At 40.7% G+C, this 23,822-nt stretch overlaps 1 protein-coding gene across 3 annotated transcripts in view; it reads left to right on the forward strand.

Annotated features, from left to right (window-relative positions):
* The window catches only part of MTUS2 (microtubule associated scaffold protein 2), a 274,429-nt gene that overhangs the window by 101,904 nt on the left and 148,703 nt on the right, over positions 1 to 23,822 (forward strand). For 2 of the 3 annotated variants that reach the window (XR_011093125.1, XM_068672307.1), the window contains exons 3-5: positions 1,418 to 4,016; positions 10,075 to 10,315; positions 19,968 to 20,174. Coding sequence is in view for 2 of the 3 variants with exons in the window: in XM_068672307.1 (XP_068528408.1) it covers positions 1,725 to 4,016; positions 10,075 to 10,315; positions 19,968 to 20,174 (2,740 nt within the window). In the remaining variant the exon portion in view is untranslated. Of the gene's footprint in view, positions 1 to 354; positions 543 to 1,417; positions 4,017 to 10,074; positions 10,316 to 19,967; positions 20,175 to 23,822 lie in introns of those variants that run through there. The other variant, XM_068672313.1, reaches the window with a different exon arrangement.

The following is a 23,822-nucleotide window of genomic DNA, read 5'->3' on the forward strand; positions in this document are numbered from 1 at the left end:
TAATTAGCTGTTGTTTGCTGAAGAGATGGACCTGTGCCAGGAGCGCTGAATCCAGACTCGAACAGCATGTGTGTGTGTGCACCATATGAAGAGGCTGGGGCTGAGCTCTGGGCAGGTGTTGTGAGCAGAGCTGGGCTGAATACGAAGGCAGGGAGGACCTGCTCACAGCAGGTGCTAGAAATCTGAGCCCAGACTCGCACCTAGATGCAGCAGACAGAGCAGGGAACTTAATCAGCACTTCTCATTACAGCCCCTGTGAGTGCCTGATGAGAAACCCAGCACAGCTGGGAGCATCACAGGTGCTTTGAGTTCTGCCTTCTGGGATATGTGGGGCATGTTCCAATTTCCGCTGTCTGTACCATATTGTGAAGGGTACTGAGCTACTGAAGAAATATCTGAGAGTAAATTTAGGTAAAGAGTGTGTCAAGGGCCTTACAGAAGTCCAGGCAGATGACATTGGTTGGTCTTCCCTCAGCGCTGATGCAGCCTCACCTTGAACATTGTGTCCAATTCTGGGCCCACAATATGAAAATGATGTTAAGGTATTTAAATACATCTAGAGGGGGGCAAAAGCTGGTAGAAGGGCTGGTAGGCATGTCCTGTGAGGAGAAGCAGAGGACACTTGGGTTTGTGTAGTTTGGAGGAAAGGAGGCTGAGAGGTGACCTACCTGCAACTCCCTGAGCAGGGGAAGCACAGAGGGAGGTGCCGGTCTCTGCTCCCTGGTCACAGATGGCAGGACTAAATTTTGGACTAAACCACAGGTGGCAGGGAGCCAAACGGATCTGCACTGTATCAGGGCTGGTGTATAATCCTGTATAGCTGAGCTATATGCAACTGTCTCTTAGAATAACATAGTTTTTCTTTGTAGTCCTCCATCCATAGTTCTTGCTTTCTTGGCACCCATGGATCTGGCTGAGGAGTGTCAGAGGGGATGGGATGTCTGCACAAGCACAGCAGTGATTTGTACAAGTCAAGGGAAGAAACTCATAAATGTATCCCTAATAGAGCTGGAATTTTAATACTTATGGCTTGTCTCTACAACAGTGCTTTAAACGCATCAGTAACTACTCTTCGTGCAATAAAGACATTGTTATAGCAGTATGAAAGTGCTCAGATCCTTGATGTGGGGGTTTCATTCTCACCTAGCTATTTATGGCTATTTACAGTTGTAAATCTAAGTAGTGAAAAACAGTAGCAATTACTCTTCTGACAGGACAGTTTTAACTGCATAACTTCTGAAGTCAGAGATCTGGATTACACCAGAAATCTTTGCTGAGGCCAAAGTTGTGCTTGAAACAGTATCTGAAGTGTTTGAAAGCACTCTAACCTGCGAGTGCTGCTGGTTTTCACTTTTTTTAATAAGCATAATTCATGACACTGGTGTAAAGTCTTTTTTTTTTTTTAATTCCCTCACAGGTTGGCTGGATTAACTGGCTGTCATTCAGAGGGAACTTGGCAGATCTATTTTGCTTTCGTTGAACCTCTCTACTGCATGTCGTGAAGATTTCCTGGGTCCAGACGCTGCACTAAAGACAACTGAGCAACACAAAAATGTGACTTTGACAAGAGACTCCAAGCTTTCTGACACGGAATTTTTTTACTGATTGGTTTATAATTTAAACCTATAACTGAAGCATGCCTAATAATTAGTTAACCTGTTAGGGGGAAGAGGCTTTCTCTGTATTTGGGACTGCCAGAAAAAGCAGCCACTTGAAGTTTCAAAATGAGTGCTCCATTAATCCCAAACAAGTCATGTTATGCCCAGCTTCAGGACAACCACAGCGAAATAAAAAATAATAATGAAAGCACAGTGACTATGGGGGATACGAATGCCAACCAAATAGTGACAAAAGTTAGAACCACGGAAGGGGATATCAAGAAACGTGATTTGACAGATGAGAGTGGGAATATACACCCTGGAGGATTAGAGAAAGTTACTCACCTGAATACGGAGCAGAATAAACTGGCCTTCAGAGACCCTCGGACCTGTAACAGCAGTGTACAGGAAAGTAAACTGCCCTCAACCACAAGCAGGGAAATAGGGAAAGAACCTAGGACCAGCGAAGCTAAGGATATATCAAGGCATATCAGGATTAGCCGAGGACAAAGTCTGTCCAATTTAAAAAGCAGCACAAATGATGCTAACCTGGAGGTTGTTTCAAAAGGTGATGTTGGCCTCACCCAAAACTTTTCTAAGGGTAAAATGTCCAGGACTGTGGAGATGGAGAGAATAAAAAGGCTTTCTCTGGGCAGACCGAGTAAATTGTCTCCTCAATCTGAAACATTTGCAAAAGAATGTGTTGGCCGCGTGTCGTGTAAACGTCTGCTTTCTGCATCATTGGATTCCATTGACAGGTCACACCATTTGATTGGAAATACAGAGAAATCACAAAAAACATCCACAGATCATTTTCTCGGGATGGTGTTTCATCCACTTGACAATACCTCAGAGGAAAATATTGTGTTTTATTCCAAACCATCTACCTCAGGGAACAAGAAAATAAGTAAACCAGAAAATGTACCAAATGTTAACACTGAAAGCACACTGCATACTTCTCATACCAATCATCATTCATCTACTAAGCCCAACGAGACTGCTAGTAAATTAGAAGCACAATTAGGTCAGGGTGATAAAAGTAAGAAAACGGACCTTAAGACTGCACCATCTCTACAATCTAAAAACACGTGCCAACAAAAGATTGAGAGAATTACGCTGGTAGAGTTACTGGAGTGTCAAAAAGACAAAAGCACAATAGTGCAAGAAGAGAAAAGGTCTGTGTCCAACTCATCAAAATTTCAAGCATCCCATCTTCAAGACATCTGTAATAAAGTAAAGGAACCATTGTCAAGCCAGGTGGTAACCTATCCCGATGACAAACTGAGAAGTGATAACTTCACCGTCAATGGGGAAGGGAGAGGAAGTAATGACAGTGACAGCAGGGCAACTAGCCAGGTTAGTGAGGAATATTCTACTGACAAAGAAGTGGAAACAATATTCCCACTCACCTGTGATAGTCAATCCAGTGGCAAAGTGTCACCTAGACAAAACGAAAATTTACATGAAGTTGATGCAGGTTGCACGGAAACAGTTGGTGAACAGATCTCTCTGATACATAACACTAACATACCTGACAACAGACCCTTGCAAGATAATGAGAATAAACTGATGCTAGTCAAAGGAGTCACCGAAGATGCTGCCATGCCTGTTTCTGATCTCTCAGATCAGCACAGAGCATGCAGTGCAGAGACAGCATCGAACCAACAACCTGACAACCACGACAGTGATGTGGAAACCTCAAGCTTTTCGGTTCCAAGTACAAAGACAGCTCATGCACAGAAACATCCTCCAGACGAAGCACTAGAGAGCTATAAGGCTTTGGCAAAGGCTGATACCCTTTTATGTGCCCCAACTCCCGTGCGCCCAGTGGCAATGCTGGATGTAAATAGTCAGCCCGCCCTATCTAACAGTAATTTGAAGGACCTTTATGCACTTCATGTTGACAAACTGTCACCCTCCTCAGTCCTACCTCCTGTTGACAGTACGCAGTTGTTAAACATATCCCCTAAAGTGCCTCTCAAGGCTGCTTGCAGCAGCGCAATCCCCAAACCTATCCTGGTCCACCCCAAGGGCTCCCTCGCAGATAAGGCGGACGTGGACAGTGACTACAGCGAAAAACTGGAAGAAAGCATGGAGGTGAAACCTGCAATACCCAAACCCAAACATGTGAGACCTAAAATCATCACGTACATTAGAAGAAACCCTCGCTCGATAGAGCAGCTTGACCCTTCATTTGCACCGCCGGGGCTGCCATACAGTACCCCTGCGTGCGGCGTGCCAATCTCTACCGAGCAGAAGGCATCCAATGGAGGGGAGGTGAAGCCCCCCACCATCCTGTATGACAAATTTAAACCCGACATCCAGAAGCCAAGGCTCTTCAGTTCTGGATTGGTGGTGTCAGGAATTCGGCCCCCGGGACATCACTTCGGACCGATGAGTGAGAAGTTTCTGCAGGAGGTAAGGAGGTAGCTTTGACAGCCTCATTTGTATGCCAAGTGGTGATATTTGCATACTTTCTGCTGCCAGAAGCTAGTTGTCAAACCTTAAATAAGACATATATCCTAAATCAAGGAAATATGTGATCATTAGAAGTACACTTAACTGTTTCTGGCATCAACCCTGTTGTGTTGTCTGATCTGTGACTGGAAGTTGTCACTGTATTCCTCCAATGTTTTCCAGCAACCAGTCCCTTCCTAGTAGTATAAATAGAGATGTTTAAAAAGAAAAAGACACGCTATTTGAATTTATCCATAAATGGTCCTTCTATTTTTTCTCAAAGATGTTCTTTGAGAAAATGAGTATAATTTGCCCACAGAGAGACTTTTCCTCCTTAATGGGAAACTCGGCAGGTTTTTACAGACAGAGCACCAAAGGTCTATATGCATCCTCTTCTGTTTAACTATACAGAATACCAGGGACTATCAGAGTTCTTTTTAGATTATATGTATAAAATGCAGGAAGAGATTCACTTTGACTCATTATAAAGCAGTGTGCTATACTGACAAGTTTCTTAAATATGAAAACTTTCCTGTGAAAGTTTTCATGAGTAGCCAAAAGGTAATGGAAGTCCCTCTGCACAGTTCTGAGCCCTGATATCTCATTGTGTTTCCACCTTGGTAGTCTGGGCAGGAGTGCAGGTGCCCTGCAATCCCTGCTGGGAGGTGAGCACAGTGGTTGAAGGTTGACCTTGCTTGGTAGGTGGAGAAAGGGCATGGAAGAGGGCATTACATTCAGGTCTGTGATGTGCCCTCGAGTTCACTGCTTTGGACCTAGGATAGCTCAACAAACAAGCTTTGTGTATAAATACCGAAGATCACACAATTGTATTTAATTTGAACCAGACTTTAAAAAAAATAATTATATATAGAATCATAGAATCATAGAAACATAGAATATCCTGAGTTGGAAGGGACCCTTAAGGATCATCAAGTCCAACTCTTGACACCGCACAGGTCTACCCAAGTTCAGACCATGTGACTAAGTGCGATATATATATATAAATAATATATATATATATATATATATATATGTTATTTTTTTGCTGTGCCTCATGGTGTGTTATTAAGGCTCTCTTAATGCCATGTCATTCTACATGCAGTATTTATCTAAAGAATAGCCTTGAAATAACACATTTGGTGACAGTGTTGACAATCAAAAGCCATCAAATACCCATACTAAGATATCATGTGTGAGTATAGATTGATCCTTCTGGCATGTTAACAGGCAAACTAGAGACTGTTGAATTGATCACGGACTATAGTTTTTTATAGAGTACCATCTCATCCCAAGCACAGGAAGGGCAGTGCTGCCCTTTTCTCTTCAGCTTCCAGCTCTATCCCTTACATTTTGCATTCAGAAGAGGATTTATTAAAGTCTTTGTGAGCTTGTATATGCCACCCATTACTATGGTATCTTCACAGTCTCCCTGTAAGGTGAGGAAAAATTACCGTAAGGTGAGGCAAAATTACTAGGTTATTACCATTTAACTGAAATTTAAGACAAAATAACACAGACTGTGTAACTGTTTGGCTGATTATAGGGTGACATGACCTTCTGAAGACCATAGGTTTCTATAGCCCATACACTCGAGTTTGGGAAAATCAGGCAGCATCAGCAGACACAGCTGGAAGTGACAGACCAATTTCTGGGCACTGTGAAAGACTGTTCTTAACATGAAAAGGACTTAGATTGTGGCAGGTCTGCAAAGTGGTTTATTCTAGACAAGAGTTAGAAGGATGACAGGTATGAGCTAGAGGAGGCCTAAAGCATTTTATTCCCCTACAGGAAAAATGACTTTGGGTGGATATTTCAATGGGGGTAGTGTGAGCCCAAGCAAGCAGCTGCTTCAGAGAATCTGGATTGCCTGGAGGAGATACTGGGAAAGAAGTTGATCAAATTGAAGTTCTGAGTTTGCTTTATCTCAGGAGTCAGGATTTCTAGGATCAGCTGCTGATAACAGGGGATGACATTTAGTCTCTTCTGAAGCCACCCTAAAAGCAAGTACCTTAATCCCCTGCTGGTAAGGGAATGACAAAGGGGAGTGCTTTGGGTCCAGAATGAATCAAAAGAAAGGATAAAAAGGGATCTGTGCAAGTGGACAGATGCTTAAAAGAGAGGCTTTGCACAGTATCTGTTCATGGCAGATGACTGATGTGTGGTCCAAAGGAAAGCAATTAGAATGGGCTGAGGGAGACCAAAATCACCCTGGCAGATTGACAGTGCTGAAGACTCAGAGCTCTTGTAGACAAGGAGGTGCTGGGGCAGGATGACTACTCTACATCACCTTTGTGAGGGAAAAACTCCCAGACTACCCTATTTCACATGTCCAATTTGGGCTTTGGAGTGCTTTGATTAGCATTTTATAGCTCTTTACATAGCTCTGATAGGGAGTGTTAATAGCTGCTATCAGTCAGATCTGTAATCTCTAAGCAGCCTTCAGCTGGCTAAACGGTAGGCACAGTTAAATATCCCTTTGGGGGCCATCAGCTCGGAAAGATAGGGAGGTGCTGTCTTGGACAGGAGACTGCAGGGCAAGACCTAACTGAGGAAGACTCAAGGGCGAACCCTCAGAGCTCCTTGTGCTGCTGGTGTTAAAGCAAGGCAAATCCAGCTCTTTGGAACATCAACATAGCATGGAGGTAGATCTTCCTTGTGTGCCTTCATAAAAACAAAACAAAACAAAACAAAAAAACACCTCCTACTTAAAAATGCTTTAAAAAAAATGAAACAAACAAAATGTTTAGAAAAGCTGATCAACAGTAAGACACAGCTTCCAAGGTTCACGCAAGATTGCCCATACGACTGTATTGGGAACACACTCCCCAGCTCAGTTTCCTCCTCAGCTCACCCAGAGCCTGTTCCCAACAGCCACCATGGACAAGAGCAACCTGTTGTGGAGGGAGAGAGTTTACCTGTATGAATATGATCCATGCTTTACCAGATAGGGGGCCTTGGCCCATTATATTTGCTACCTTATGGCTGCTCCCAAGAGCCCTGAGTCTAGCAGGGGTCCTTAAGGGGAGGTGCAGATCCCCAGCTCTTCTGCCTGTCTCCCCAAGGTCATGCTTGCCCCATTCAACCATTTCTGGGGCTATTTGCCAACACGGATATTTTTCTGCTCCATAGAATATGGACTAAAGCCTGCTGAAGTGAAGACCCGTTAAAGGGGTAGAGGACGTTGTTTTATATATAAGCAAAGCTGTCTTGTTTTTCCCCTCCAGTCTCATGATATGAAATGTCTGAATCAGTTTTGCTGACTATTTTCCCAAATAATTGCCCAAAGCAGGCACTTGACAAAAAGGATTCTTGCTTGAGGCTTTAATGTTTGACAATGTTATAAACAAAGTAACATGAAGGAAAATGTTGAGCAACCTTACCTGCTGGCAGCACTGCTCAGAATTACCCAGGTTGTGGAAATTCATGAAAGTTTCAGGTATTTGCTGTAGACTTTCCAGCTCTTTCTAACAAGTTCATTAATTTGAACTGTGAGTGGTGTGTGGGGAATGTGCAGAGAGTGATACACACTACAATTCTGAGCTGAGCTTCCTTTTAGCTGACAGGCTGCCAAAGATCTTTTCTTTAAAGGTCCCTTGTACAAAAATCTGGTACAGGACACTACCAAGACTTATATGAATCCAAATCTCTCCTAACTGCTCTAAGATGGCTTTATAATCAATAATTGCACATGATTCTATTGGGACCACTTGAATTCCACACTTGAGGAATTCACTGTTAAATATGAAAGAAAAATGGATGTATCTGCCCAGGGAGGTGGTGGAGTCACCGTCCCTGGGGGTGTTCAAGGAGAGGTTGGACGTGGTGCTTAGGGACATGGTTTAGTGGGTGACATTGGTGGTAGGGGGGTGGTTGGACCAGATGATCTTGGAGGGCTTTTCCAACCTTAATGATTCTGTGATTCTATGGATTCTATGACCGTAGTAAGTTTATGTCTCCCTATGAATCAGGTTCTTTGAGAACCTGAACCTCTATTTCCTGAGAGACAGTTGGGTAAATCCTTCTCACTTCTTCCAGCGTGAGAAAATGTTTTATCCTTGTGATTGGTTTTGTGTGCATATTCCTGTGTTACTCACAGCATACTGTCAATAAAGATGAAAATGATGTGACTGAAGGTTTGGTTAAGCTGACCCAGTTTATCAAAGTTGTATGGTTTCTATATTTAAAGATTAACTCTATTCCTTATACTAAAGGACTTGGCATTGGCATGTTTGCTGCCAGTTAAATATGAGATGATGGAAAGAGTATAGTGAAATCAGATTGAAATAAATTCATCAGGGAGAAAAAAAATAATTGAATCTTATCCAAGAAACAATCTCATATCCAGAAGTTGAAAATAAGAAGCTAAGCATCTGCTACAGTCCAGGCATAGAAGATCATCTGTACAGTAAAAACCCGCATCCTAACTTGTAGAAATAGGTCATAGAAGTGTAATAAAAATGGAAACTGGTATATCTCATGGCAGGAAACAGTACTGCAAACAAAGGAAAAAATATAGAGCAAAAATGTAATACTCAGTGCTTGTTGCATCTGTCCTCCTAGTTCCTGTACAGATGCCTCAAAGATGCTATACTTAATAGTTTAAAGCCAATCTTGTCTCTTTTAGCAAATTAAAGATTTGCTAAATTAGGATTAAAGCTCTTGCAACAGCTAGGATCAAAGCTTTTATAGCCAATGTTAAACTGCATATTCTGAATGCTCATAATTGCTAAATAGAAATTGATTTGGCATATTATATGCATCATAACTTGCAGCAGAGTTAATTAATTGCCAGTTACATTTCTTCCTAGGTAGCCTATGGCACTTTTTTTGATTAATTTATAAAGAAATTTCGTTCAGATTTCGTATTTCCTAAGCCATTTTTTTTTTCCTCTGGCCTAAATGAGATGCAATGAAAAAATATTCATGGGTCCTTGCTAGATTATGATGATTATGCATTTTATAAGGAAATGGTAAAGAAGTTGGACTCTACCCAGAAGAGCGAACAGTTCTTTGCAAATGAGAGAGATGAAAGCCCAGAGAGTTTCTGGCATTGCTCTATGCCCTCATCCTGAGATGGGGAAAGAAGTATACAGAGGTGAGGATCAGGGGTTGGCTGGAGTATAGAGGGATGCAGGGACTCAGCTGGGGAACCAGGTCATTGTTTGACTGCAAGCTCTCCACTAACAGCCAGCTTGCTTGAAGCACGTCCAGCGTGGGACTTACTGTGCTGGCCTCACAGAATATGCCCTGTAAAGTACTGAGAGATTTGTCACTGACTTTTAGGAAAGAAACACCTATTTATGTAGCAGTAAATGTTTCACGTCTACAAATTTCCTTTTTTTTCACCAGATCAATTGGGCAGCTGTGTTTTATAGCTCTGATTTGGAATATTCTGTCAGCTCCTGATAATAAAACATACAGAAACACGCACACTTCCACAACCGCATCTCTTTGGGAATTTAGTGGTACAGATTACAGTGCAGTAAGAGCACATGGAGTTTTTTCAAACACAAAAAATTTGGCAATCCCATTTCTCTTATAAGGTGAATTAAAATACCTTTGACTCTATTTATAACTGTTATGTTAAAACAGACTTCCCCAAATTGTATCTATCTCAGTAAGAGTATTTTAAATAATTTCTAATAACAGTTCCACTTGCACATTCTCTGGGTGTATCTAACCCTTTAAATGATATCACCTTTCAGGTCTTTACAGTGAATTTATTTTCAATATTTGAAGATTTTATTTTATTTTTGTTCTGTTGTTAGTCAGTTTGTCTATTTTCTTTTTGGGAAGAGATCAATTCTTTATTTGGGTTTGTCTGGATTTTGTGATTGGAACATGTGTATTTGTGGAGAGGGATTCATATGATTAGACCATCACTTTTTAAAAGTCTGCAATGGTCTGAAGCCCAGACTCATGAGAAGGGAAAAATAGCCTTTATAAGCAATTTAGAGATACACATTCTCTGCATATATTCATTTATTGCATAATATCTGTGTTAATTATTTTTCTGTAGGTTGGGGAAAGGCCTGCAAAAGATGAATTTTGTCCTCCACCATACACCCACTACGAGGTTCCACCAAGTTTTTATCGATCTGCCATGATACTCAAACCACAGCTAGGACTGGGTGCAGTCTCCAGGTTACCATCTGCAAAAAGCAGGATTCTCATTGCAAGTCAAAGATCCTCAGGTACCTGTCTTCATCAGCAAGGAGAAATAGCAAGTGCTCCCAGCCTCTATCACCCTGATGCTTCAGGTAAAGTATGAACTTTTCTTTCATTTCCTTTAACTATAGTTACCAATAAGAACCTTTTTTCAGACGTAAGTATCACAAAATGAGCAACATCTTAACCTGACACTAAAAAGCTCCAATAACACTTTGAGAAGTGTCCTTTTATCCTGAGGCAAGGCTGACTGAAGAGTCTGGGGCTTGCACAAAGGTTGTTTAACAGGTCATTGCCTACGGAGGAGGATCAATTTCAGTAATAATTCTCATTGTGCTCTTTTTTTTTCATCTTACTCCTCCTTGTAAATACCTGAAAAGTCTTTGCTTTTGTCGTGTGGAAGATAATGGAACATTTTCTCCCATCATTAAGATCCCATTTTTCAGTCTGTCTATGATATTGTTCATCATGTTGTGTTATGAAAGCGTTGGTGGTGGTCAGATGTGCCAGCAGAGACCTTGATCCTCTGAAACCCTAGTATACACCTCTTTGGAGACAATGTTTTTGATACCTTTTGATTCCCAGCTACTATGCAGGGCGCTGCATGACCCCAGGCAGAATTACAGGGGAGGGAAAAGTCAAAAGTGTGCAACACCAGAAGACAGAGAGAATAATCACCTCTATAGGACACTTCTTGGTAGCCTGGAATAGCTTGGAGGTTTTAACAATGTACATTTAAGCAGCAAGTTCATGGACAAATGAAAATCAGTAATTGCCAGTGAAAAGTAACAGCTGCTTAACAGTCTGCAACTCTGCAGAGATCTTCAGATAATATTAAAAAAGGATAAAGTTAAGTAATGACTTGAGTTCATACAGTCCATCCTCTTGCCCCAGGACAGAATTCATTTGGATAAATGTTTATTTAACCTATTAATGAAAAACTATTTATAAAAACCTCCAATATGAGAGATTCTACAGCCTCTGAAAAGGAAGGCTGCTCGAGTTAAAAGTTTTCCCTGGTGTTTTGCCTAATTTTTGTTGCAATTTATTTCCCCTCCTATCTGGAGAGGAATCACAGAATCATTAGGGTTGGAAAAGACCTCCAAGATGCAACCATCACCCTACCACTAATATCACAAACTAAACCACATCCCTAAGCACCACGTCCAACCTTTTCTTTAACACCCCCAGGGATGGTGACTTCAACATCTCTATGTAGAAAATACTAGTTCAGCCATACGTGTTGAGTTCAGTCAGCACTGAATGTGGGAATAGATGTGCAGAGAGCAATTGGATCGTACTTTCCATTTAAATGAAAATGCAAGAAGCTGCAAGTTGAGGATACAACATGGATAAGCCCTTGTGTAACAGAAGCAAGTTTGGAAGACAGAAATGAGGGCAATATACAAACAGGTCCCATTAACAAATCCAGTCTCTTTGGATTTTCTGCTCCTTGAAAATAATATCACCTTGATTTTTATTCATCCAGCTTAATTAAATTAGCCTGAATCAGTGATTACTGCAGACATGACTTTTCTCTAGCCATTTGTCATCTATATAGGACCATACATTATATATGTTATCTGTGTATATATATATATATATACATACATTATTTTTATTATTTTACTGTCTTCCTGTATTGAAATTCTAAAATCTAAACAGTGTCAGCCTATCCTTCCTATTTATTGCCTGTAGTATCAACTTCAAAAATTCCAGTGAATGAGAAATATACATGAGAAAATTGCAATAGCTGTTAGTGCGATTGCTATTCCACTGAAGTTCCTTTTCCTGAAGTTTTCCTATTTCTCAAAAGTTGAGGATTTTTGAATCTTATCACTGATTATTTCTTGGACCTTGCCTGCTTTGGAGGTCAATTTAAATCAACAGCTCTCTGTAATTTCCTTCCTACAACTGTTATTTTGTTTGTTTCTCTCTAGCCTGTTGATACCTCACTGTTTCAAAGATTCTATTAAAGATAAATCATGGTAGTCCAATAATTTGTCTGCCTTCTCCTTCAGGATCCCAAAGTGTACCTCATCTGGTCTTTGGGCTCTAACTGTTTTTATTGATTTTAAATTACCCAAGACTTGTTCTGGAGAGGTTGATAATGTCTCTAGTTTTTCACTGTCAACCCCAGGACACGCTTTTTTTTTTTCACTTCTGGCATCTCACTTTCCATTTTCCTTGTGAGATGAAGAACATGTTTAACTTTTCTGCAACATCTTGTTCTGCTGCAAAGTACTTCACATTGTTTTCTGGTGATTCTGTGCCTCCCGTTACCGATCTTTCCTAAATTTCTGATACCTTTTAATTAGTTTACATTACTTTTAGGTTTTGCATTTTATTTCACATTCATAAATTTGAGTTTTCTTTGTTCAAAGCCTTTTCTTTGCATATCCTAAGTGACTTAATCTTTCATCAGCATGTAACTTTATAAGTCAGCTTATCAGTCTTTTCATCTTTACTAATTTCTTTTAGGAAGAATGAATTGTTCACGAAAGAGGATCAAGGGACAACAGATAAGACAGTACCGGTGTAAGATTGAGAGAGCAACAGAGAACTGCTTTCTGCAGTTGTGCCTGTGCTGCTGCACAAATACAGACCAGTATCATTTTCAGCTTTTTGTCAACCATTTTCCTATAATGTGGCAGTTTATTGTGGTATTAAACTTTGATCAGCATTATTGGTTTTGATGCAGTATTTGAGAAACACAATTAAATGTACCTTAGATGGAATCATATTTACAAATATAAGGAAAAAAATGCATGAACATATTGTTAGCATGTTGGAAGTGGTGCTGGTAAGACCTTTGATCATGGGTATTGTGGGGTGTAAGGGCTTGGCTGACAGCACTGAAAGCAGACGAGGACTAGCAGGTATTTTTCACTCAAGCATACTAGCCCTGCCTTCAAGAATGCTAATCAGCATCTCTTGCAGCTCAATCCTGAGCTTTTAATCCAGTTTTTAATCCTAGTGATTTCAGTCCTGCCCTGAGGTAATGGAAACAGGGATCTAGCCGGTTGCCATCCAGTGACAAAGTGTGGGGTACCACTAAGGATTTTAAAATTAAAACTGCCATGGCACAGTATCGAGGACAGAGCCAGGGCCTCATAATAAGGATTTTACTCCCCTTTGCCATGCCTTTCATAATGTAGCAGCCTGCTTAAGCAGCACTGATAAGCTGAGTGGTTTGGCCCATGTATAATGCTAATACTCATAAAACTGGCTGTAAGGTAATTGATAATTAAGTCTCTGAACTGCTGTGATGGATTGCAAGTATGGCTCGTACATTAAGGGCTTTGTTAGTTTTAAGACATACCAGGTAGAAAGTGAAATAATGATGAATGTTCCCACAGTTCTTCAAGTGTGATGCCTAAAATGTGATCATTCATCTGTACGACACTGGACACAGGCATTGACAGTGGCTGTAAGTTACTTACTGACCAGTAATGCTACTTAGGTGATGCTTTACATTGGATGGGTCTGGCAAGCAGTCTGACCTGTAAAGAAAGGTATTGTACACTGTAGGTAAGATAGGAAGCCACTGAATTGGGGTGTATTTAAGCGTATATTAGGTATCTGAAAGCTGAACTTTTGTTTATCGTATGTAAATTGACTCTGCTCTTTCTTTGGGAAACTTGTAATTCAAAACAAGCATTGAAGGATATTGTGTCTAGAACATATAAATGATGAATATGTTTCCTTGGTTTTGAAGACTTGGAGCAAATGTGGCAGGATATACATGTACATTTATTAGGTGATTAATTTAATGGGATTAATGTCTGATTTTGAGAAGTATGACAGAGATCTCATCATTAAATCTTCACTTAATTCTACACTTTTTTGAGTAGTGCTTATGGTAATTTTTTTTCTCAAAGAGGGAGTTAATGAAATTTTGTTTCCTTATTACCTCTCCATCGATTGAATTTTCCAGTCCTGAGGGTCTAGCAGTTCCTTTCATTTCTCAACAAGTCAACTCTTGTTAAAAATTAAATTTACATGCACATCAGGACAGCAGTGTTTCTGATTTACTGAGACACACACAGACATATGTATTTGTGTATTTGCAAACATTTATTGTAAATTTCATCATTAATGCTACAATATGTCTTTAGCTTTTTCCTGATAAGATTTCAGCTTTGCTTTTGTGCTGATTTTCAGGAATACCTAATACTTGAACAAGTAATTATGTTTTGGTGATACAGAAGAGGTTTTGAAGTTTCTTCCTGAAGTATTTCATTACTGCTGCTCCAGCTGCATGCTCATTTTATAGGCTTGCAGTCTGATGTACTTGCATTTGAGCTGGAAAACTTAATTCTTTTTTTAAGAAGAGAGGTGAGAAGTTCAGAATCAAAAATATTCTGTAACCCTCACTAATCTGCAATGGTTTCAGTTGTCACTCTCAGCTTCCTTTGGGTGAGCAATCTGATTGCATTTCCTAAAGAAGAATGAAGTACTTTGAAGGGAAACATTCCTCTCCATCGAAGTCTTGCTAGGGACATTGTCACCATACTCAAGACGTAGCCATATGCCACCTCTCAGCTCCCATCAGTTACTGACTCTTCAAAGACTCAGAATACCTCTTATGAGAAGGGTTGCCTATATGGTTGTGTTGTATCAGAGATAATCCAGGTGTAGTAGCAAACAAACACCTCATTCCCTACCTCTTCCCCAAGGAGAGCTGGTCATAGCTGGCTGGGCACCTGCAGCACATCCGAGCAGGTGATGAGCAGCAGCTTGGTGGAAGATGTGGCTCCAGTGCACCAAGATGTGGTCTTGGTACCCTGTACTTTGAGAACAAAATGCAGTGAGTGTGGCTCTGTTTCTCATTTCTGTGGGCTGCGTTGCACATCAGCTCTAGAAAGTAAACACAGACATTTGCAGCTTGAATGAAGCACAAGCTGACAAATTCTTGGGGTAGTGAGAAAGTGCTAAATGGCCTTGGGTTGTCTGGGAGCTAGAAAGGCACAGAGCAGCTGTAGGGGGGGGTTAAATATGAAGCAGGTGATGGTGAACATTTCCTGCTATGTGATGTTCAACAGGGACAACTGTTTTGCCTTTGGAACTGGCCAGTCCCAGGCTTGACAGTATTTAGATGAGAGAGCATCAGGGAAGCTGGGCATAATATGCTCACTGTTGTAAAACCTTCTGGCTTAAGGTGTAGATAATTAAACCTTTTGTTTTCAGGCCCCTTTCCTCAGTTATTGTTCAAAGGAAAAATAATTAGGTCAATAACAGGGAAAACACAAGGGTACTGGAAACAGAATAGGTTTCTTATTTGGCAGATTTGTTTTTAATCTCTGAAGTTATCAAAGACTGAGTTAACTCCGAGGTACCTTGAAAAACTGCTTGTATTATCTCTAATTCTGCAAATATGTAGATAACATTTTTGCCCCAGATTCCCCAATACAAGGAAAATGATGTTCAGAGCACCATCTAAAAGAAGGTGAGCTCTTTGAGAGTGAATCACACCTAGTGGTGGAAGTTTTAAGGGAAAAACTTGTCCAAAAAAAAAAAAAAAAAAAAGAAAAGAGGAAAAACAAACAAACAAAAAATAACCAAGAAAACAAAGGCTTAGCATGGATCCCTAAATCACAAGTGGAGTCATGGAGTTGAAGTCTTGAACTGCTACTCTTTCTCAGATGAATACATCCATAGAATTCATTGCTATAGCTTTTCATTTGTTTTAGCTAAAAGCTATTTCAGCCGTCACAGAGAAGTCACAGTAAAGGTGCTCATTAGTTATACATGTGCATGGAGATGCGATTTGTGTGCAGTGCAGATGCATAAGAAGTCTCGCTCAGACTGTTTTTAAGGCTCCCCAGGCACGTCTGTTTTTTGTCAATCAGTTGTTACCTCAAAATGTTTTTGTCCTCCTAGATGGAAATAGTTTGAAGTGTCACAGAAAATCACTTGTGTGCCATACAGACAACAATACTTAATTCTATAATTAGCTTCAGGCAGTGAGGCAAGCTGGAAAGATTTTTGCCAATTTTTTGTTAAGCTTATTTTGGCAGATTTTTATTAAAATGAAAGCTGCTCATTAAAATAACTTTTGTTTTGTACTTGCAGACCTTGTTTGCAGGAGTGCTTCTACACTTCCAAGAAATAGAAATAGAGAACAAATACGCATCATAAAACTTGATGATATTTAGAACAGAAAACAGGTACAATAGGCTGATGCCTCATGTATTTTAATGGGAAAGAAGACACAAACTGACTTAGCTTTAAGGATTTGAATGCATCCTTAATGTGGATAATGTCCTGCCCTCAGGTTCTTGTGAGGCCCTTGTGGTAGAGAAGAGCTGGATTACAAAGAAGGAAGGGAAAAGTAATTTAAGGAAGATGATGAGTTCAAGACACAAAATATTGTTAGTTCAGGGGAAACATGAATAGGAGTCACAAACTGAGAAGTCCCCAAGCACAGAAGTGTGAGAAACACCGGGAATAATCCACACAGAACTGAGAGAATGAATTTGAAGGTAGAGGTAGAGATGGGTAGAGATGGGGCATTGTTTGCTTCAGCAAGGCGCCAAAGTTTGTCACTAATTTATACCTCCAGGTTTTATGAAATTTCCTCTTCAGCAGCAGTGTTGGTGGCTCCATGCTCGCTCTGCAGTGCTCAGTGCCCTGCTTGCTGCAAGCAGGTGGTTGTGTGGTGGCAGAGAGAAGAGAGCTTGGGGGCTCAGCACGGGCATCCCTGCAGTAAAGCTGGGGACATGGGAGTCCCAGGTGGACCTCACAGTCCTAGGGCAAGCTCATTTCAAATGCTTTTTAAACAAAACTACTTCTAACCACTTCCCTCCCTGCCCCAGTGGATTTATTCCCCTATTCTGCTGCAGGAAATCTGTGATATTTATAGCTTTTTGCTCTAGAATGGAAAGGTTTCTCCCTCCACCTCGATTTTCAGTGGTTCTTAGGAAAAAGAAATCTCATCTCTCAGCTTGTGTAGCACAGGCCTAGTTGTGCATTTTTTTTGGAAGCCTGGAGAACCCACAAGAGACAGCCCCATAGTTTTTCCCTGCCGCCACTGACCTGGGCAGGTTCGTTGCTCTGCAGTTGAACTTACAGCTGCTTGCTGTGGGTCCTCGTGTTTGCTTCATTCACATCAGGAGGCTGCTTGGGTTTGGCCCTGCCATTGATACAACATGGGATGTTTTGCACACTGTGACTGTTTTGTGTGTCTTTTGTCCTACATAGTGTCATTAGTATAATTAGTCCTGCAGGTACACAGCCAATGTGATGTTGGGTCATGCCCTTGCATGACTTGGGTCATGCCCCAAGTGTGTGGCTAGGTAAGTAGGATGTCTGGCCCATCCAAAAACCAGCTGCAGTGCTCATATCAGCATTGGTGAGGCCATGACAAGTCTGGCTGTGGAAGGGAGAGATTGTGGGGTCATCCTTCTATAAGAAAAAGTGCAGTTTTACACTAGCACAAGCTGATCTGCATCCCTCCTTGAGCATTTGCCAGTGCAGGAAGATACTAGTCCACTCAGAGGGATTCTGATCAAAGATAATAAGCATGTAATTCCTGGCATTTGGGACTCCTAATGCCTCTCGCTATATACTTCTTTTTGTTCCTACATGAATATTAGTGAATTGTACATGAATATCTGTGATTCACACCAAGTGCAAGCTGTGCTGGTAGCACTGAGGGAATCACTGGGAGCAGGTTCTGCAGCACTTTGCAGTGTAGTCATTCGGATGTGAATGTCAAGTCCCAGCAGCGGGGAGGGAAGAAGTCTAGCTTGGTGTTGCTTTACAGGGAACCATAAAACAGCTGTAATAGACTGCTGTCAATGCAATACTGCACCAGCCAGCAGCAATCTGTTATCTATTCTCCTTGGTAATGTGCCTGCACTGCCCTTCACCTGCACCTGGAGCCCACAGCTCCCTCAGGGCACTTCATCACATAGTCCAAAGGAAGCCAGATTCAGCATCAAAGTCCAACATCATCCCTGGTGGTGAAAAAAATGTCATCAGGGAATTTTTAGACTTTTGTTACACACTGCAGGTATTTGTTACTTTCTTTATGGTTACTCTCCACAGTACATCATCCTCTGGGCTGCTAAAGGTGCAGTGGCCAGACATCCAGTTCCTTGTACCTTAATAGAGGCCTGAACTCATGAAAAGTGATTGCAATTTCATTTGTGAAAAAAGTGGCTGCATTTCATTTCAATTATTTTGTTGATCAAGAAGCATTTTTTTTTTAAATAGGAATGTGTTTTATAGGAAAACCATTCCTTTTTGGCTTGGTGTTACAGATAGAGCTACTTCAAAAGAAACAGCTTAGCTCTGTAGAACAAAACTTAGTATTGTTACTGTCATGAGATACACAACTATCTTTCAAAATCCCTGTAACATTTTTTTCTGCTCAAAGGAATTAGTCTTGTTTTCTATAAACTCTCCTCAAAGTGTAATGCTTCGTTAACATTAATAAGGCTGTGACCTACATAGTTTACAATAGAATTAGATACTGTAATAATGTGAAAACCATATTTGTACCATGTGGTTAATTTGTATCTTTCTTTTATATTATGAATGCTCACTGCACCCTTTAAAGTATGTGTCAGGTTAAGTCATGAACAGCGTTGACCAGATGGGAATGGAAAGAAGGTGACTTTATGGCTTTTTCTGGCAGAGTATGTTGATAATTTTAATTCTACCTTGTCTTCTAACCTTCTGGCCCTGATTGCTGAAGCACTCAAGCATCAACTTTTAGAGAACTTTTTTTTTCTCTGCTTTTCAGGATGCCACAAGGAACACAAATCTGTTAGTGTCAAAAATACAAATGCTCGTTCCAAATGTACAGTTGAGTTATAGATCTGCTTGGTATCCAGGCCTTCAAAGCAAAACCAAACCCAGAACTTTCGTCCTTCCATGAAGACAATTTGAGAAATTTATGGACTTGTCTTCTGGATTTGCCTGGAAAAGTTTGCCTAAGCAAGAACAGCAGAATGTGGGTAGGAGGACAAACTGGAGACAGATGACCAGTTAGTGCTTACCCCAGGCACACATGGTAGCCGAACTGTTGTTGTTGCCTAATTTCATCCTTTGTAAGCCCTCTATTGGAAGTTGTCTGAGACTTGGTTGATGTCATCCATGTAAGCTGATGTTTTATAGTGAGTTGAACACTCTCGGTATAAATGGCTAGTGGTATACTAAAAAAGTACAACTTCACAGGGCAAGTTCTTGTTCCCAGGCATGGTGTGAGAGAAGGGCATTTTCTTTTAGCAAAATATGAAAGAAAGACTTCAAAGAAGTATTTTCTTTGATGGAATACAAAGAAGTCCTGTGTCCTTGAGGAGGATTGTTGGTATTCTACAATAGCTTCCAAAACTGGAGGCTATGCAATGACGTGTTTGTCTCAGAGTGTTAGTTTCTTTTAAATGGCATATAAGAAATGTAAAATTAGAAAGTGATACAGCATAAAAGAAGATAACTTTAAAAAAAAAAAAAAAAAAAGTAATGGACTTGAACTACATTACTTGTTGGAATTTTGACTTTGTGCCTCATGGGTTCTTGCTGTATTTCACATTTTAAAAATTATGGAAACCTATAATTGTTTCACAGAATTACTTTTTAATCAAGCAAAGAATAAGACATTACTGCAGTTTGAGCTGCCCTCAAAAATTGTGTTCAGTCTTTTACTGACTTTATGTAGTTAGTTGCTACAAGCAGTATTCCCAGGTATGTCCCAGCTGAATTTAATACAAAATTCTTTCTTTTTCCTTCTTTCAGTTGATCTTAAGAAAGGCCCATGTCCAAATGCTGCAAAGTCAAATCTCCCCAAGCCATGTCAGACTGGACTTCGTCCTCCAAGTTATTCGCGGTTGCCAGCGGCTAAGCTGGCAGCATTTGGTTTCGTCAGGAGCTCAAGCGTATCCTCCGTCTCCAGCAACCAGTCAAATGACAGTGCTCAGAGTGATCAAAGCAGGACAACCAACCGTAAGTCCAAAAAGTGGCCTTCTTTTGGGGGGGGGATATAAAATAGATGTACTCTGGGATTGTCCAGACTGTAGTCTGCATACAAGGACTAAATCTCTGCAGAATTCACTGATCTGTTCTGTGCCACTGAGATGTGGGTTTGGTATCTTGATTTCCCAGAGTAATTCTATAAAATATTATTAATAATAGATGAATAGTTTCTGAATGTACATTGCACATAGAAGGAATTAGTTTTGCCTTTTGCGGAGAAAATTGTGTTGAGAGTGAACCTGAAGCATTTCTCTATTCGGTTTTTATGTAAAATACCTCTTCATACAAGCTGAAGTAAGTAAATAATCACAGTAATCTGTGTTTGGTAAGCACATTGCAGCCATGGAGAACAGTTTAGAATATGTGTAATCCAAAATGAACAACGGAGTCTTTCTCATGCATTTTTTTTCTGTCTCTTAATATGCAGAATAATAAACATGTTTTAGAAAATTAATGCCGTTGGTATAAAATGTGATCAGAACTGATGTCGTAGCTATTGTCTCATCTCCAGACTTGGAAAGATCCCTTGGCTGAAATGTCATTTCAAATCCTATTTTCTGTAACGACTGTTAATTTTGTTAAGTACAAAATAATACCCACTGGAGTGTGCAGTCCTTGGGAAGTGTGCACAAGCCTTGGGCTTGCAGCAGAAAGGGGGATTGAGGGATTTTCATGCCCATTTTTCTTGCTTTGAAGACCAGATCGAGACTGAAGTGTGTCAATATCAAAGCAAGTGTTATCAGCTGGGGAGGGAAGCAGACAGGGGGACCAGGTGACATAAAGCACTAGAGGAAACAAGATGCTGCAGGCTCCAAAACCTTTCACTGTTTGTATTAATGCAAAATGAAAGACAGTAATAAATAAAATGAAAGTAGTTAAAAGCCCTAAGGATTTTCCCTCTCCTGTCTTATATGGAATCAATGAAATGTAGAAGTGTCAGAACTCCATTGCATTCTGACTTTTCCAATGTTCCAAGCAAGCACTTGTATCCTTGTTTTACTCTTGGGCTGATGGTTCATTTCTGTTTAGTTCCTACTGAGCTTTACTTTGAAAGTCATCAATCTCTTTGCTTTGCGTTTTCACCCTACATCCTAAGTCTTTGGAAAGCATTTCCTTTTTTCTGGTGGTATAATATTTTTGTCTTTGGTTACATACATTGTTAGGAATATAATTACTTAGTTTCTGATTAGTTCTAAGCTACATCTCTGCAAGAAATGTTGTGTAGCAATTTCAGGTGTGAATCTGAAAAAAAACACCATGTGTAGTTTTTGCACTATCCTTGAACATAGCTGATGCAAACAGGTACATTTCATACATCTGAGAATTCTCTAAAAGGAAAATGCTCTAAACTGTGCAACCTGAAGCAACTGATCTCAGTTCAAAAACTGTACAAGAAGCACTAGTCATCTGAGACTCAGAAAGCTACATTTAGCTCTTCATTCGTCTTAAAAGAAGTTGATTTCATTTGTGTATTATGTTGTATTTTTGTATTATATTTGTACATTAAGCCCTTAAAATCTGAAATCATATTTCAATCCCCACAAGAAAGTGGAAGTATGTGTTGCATACATTTTGTTCCAGTCCACTTAGTTGAAGATGATAACCATCTTTAACTTATGATTACAATTTTGTGAACGACTTCTGCATGTTGCAAGAATATCTCTGGATGGATATGAAAATTACCCAGGGGAAGTGTTCTGCTGGTACAAATTCATGTAGACATGAGCTTGGCCTGTCACCTGATGAAAACTGGGACCTATCATTTCTGCTTCTGCACACAAATTAGATAACTCATCTAAGCAGTCATCTAGTTTCCCTCCGCTCCATGGGAGAGCAAGATAATGGACATCTCCAGAGGGTCATCTGCCTGACATGGTTTGTGACACGCACCGCTGTCTGGTACAAAAGTCACAACTTTTTAAATTTGTCTTTAATTCCAAATGGATAATGCTTCTTTCTGGACCAGGGTGAGAGAGCGAGAAGGGGCTTTTCCAAGGGGGTGAGTGCACACCCTGTATTTGGGGCGTTTGCCCTTGGGTTAGTCACCACACAAGAAGTTACCAAACATCACCCATTTTCTTTGTATTAAAAGCAACATAATTCCCATTAATCACTCCTGATAGGACACCTTTCTTTCATGCATGGCAGAAAAAATATTCTCTATGTACCAGCAAGAGTTAAATTAGGTGCCCAACACCCAGGGAGCACAGATGAGTTGCCTTCCATTCTGCTACAGCTTATTTAACACAGATCAGCAGTGCACTTCAACATGCTTGGAAAGCAACTGAAGAGTGGATGTAGGGAGAAGTATTGGCTCAGGAATCTTAGCATGACATGTTATTCCTTCCTTTCTCTGTCTGCTGGAAGAATGGTTTTATTTAAATTAAATAAATAGCTGATTCTGTAGTTACTACCTGAGATCGTGTCTTTGACTAAATCAGGCTTAGCAAAGGGCAGGGTAAAGTTTTACTGTTAATTTCCTAGCTCAGTAGGGTAGAAAATGCAAAATGATCTAGCTTCAGAAACCTTCAAAGATATACGATAACACAATTTCCTATTTAAGCAGTATCTCTGCGTGTCAGAGAGACAGAAGTAATTGAAAACATCTTACAAGTCTGCATATGTTATAAATAGAGGGCCTGCCACTGTTGAAAGTGAAGGGGCTCACCTCAAGATCTTATATCTGCCAGAAAAAAAATCACCATGTACTGGCAGTTTCTAAAAAGCAGATGGCTTTAGCCGGGTGGGAGGAAAACATAGGTTTATTCTGGGGGCAGAGTGTTTTATGGGAAACAGTGATTCTTTAAGAGGTCCTAGTGTGATCCTGTGCTTGCTTTTCTCTCCACTGCCAGATGTCTCGTGGTGTTAGCTCTTCCTGAACTCGTGATTCTTACATTTCTTTTCAGCAGTCCCAAGCGGTGTCTCTTTTTGACGTACTAATACCAATGAAATGCTGTCTAGAGAGCAAAACCACACTTGTTTAGAGTAAGGAGACATGATGTTTGTGTTGCGGGGAAGTTTGTTACTGGAGTTGTGATGCAACAGCTTTGTTTCTAACCAGATTTCTCCCCTTCCCCTGACCTTTCTGCAAGCAGTAAGCCTGGATGCGGCATAGAGCTTGTGCTGTGCTTCTCAGCTGACTCTTCCTGGCAATAGCCTCGTATTCTTACTGACTCAATTAAACAGATTTGCATTGGTGAGACACTGCCCTTTTCCCAGGGTAGGGACAGGGCAGGCTGTGCAGCGCTTGCCTGCTTGCCCTCTCTCTTTCTTGGACTCTTGTCCCTGGAGTGTGGGTATAAGCGAGGCTGTGGTTCACTGATAACACACCAACTTCTACTGCCACGCCATCAGCTGCTCGTCAGGATCAGTTGTAATGAGGCTCTGCTCCTAAGGGGTCCTGCCCAACCATGTGTGGCATCCAACATCTGTGGCATCCAACCTGTCCAGCCCGTCAGCAGCTTCTGGGGCAGGGAACTGACCTGTAATGCAGGGTCACTGCTCCATTCTGGCCACTTAAAATTTATTTTCTGGTGCTTACACACTTTGTGCACAGGGCAGCCAGAGTCCATGAAGCTCTGTGGGGATGGATGATGGTGGCATGTGAGGCAGCTTCTC

This window comes from Anas acuta, chromosome 1 (assembly GCF_963932015.1).
Source record: "Anas acuta chromosome 1, bAnaAcu1.1, whole genome shotgun sequence".
Lineage (NCBI taxonomy): Eukaryota > Metazoa > Chordata > Aves > Anseriformes > Anatidae > Anas > Anas acuta.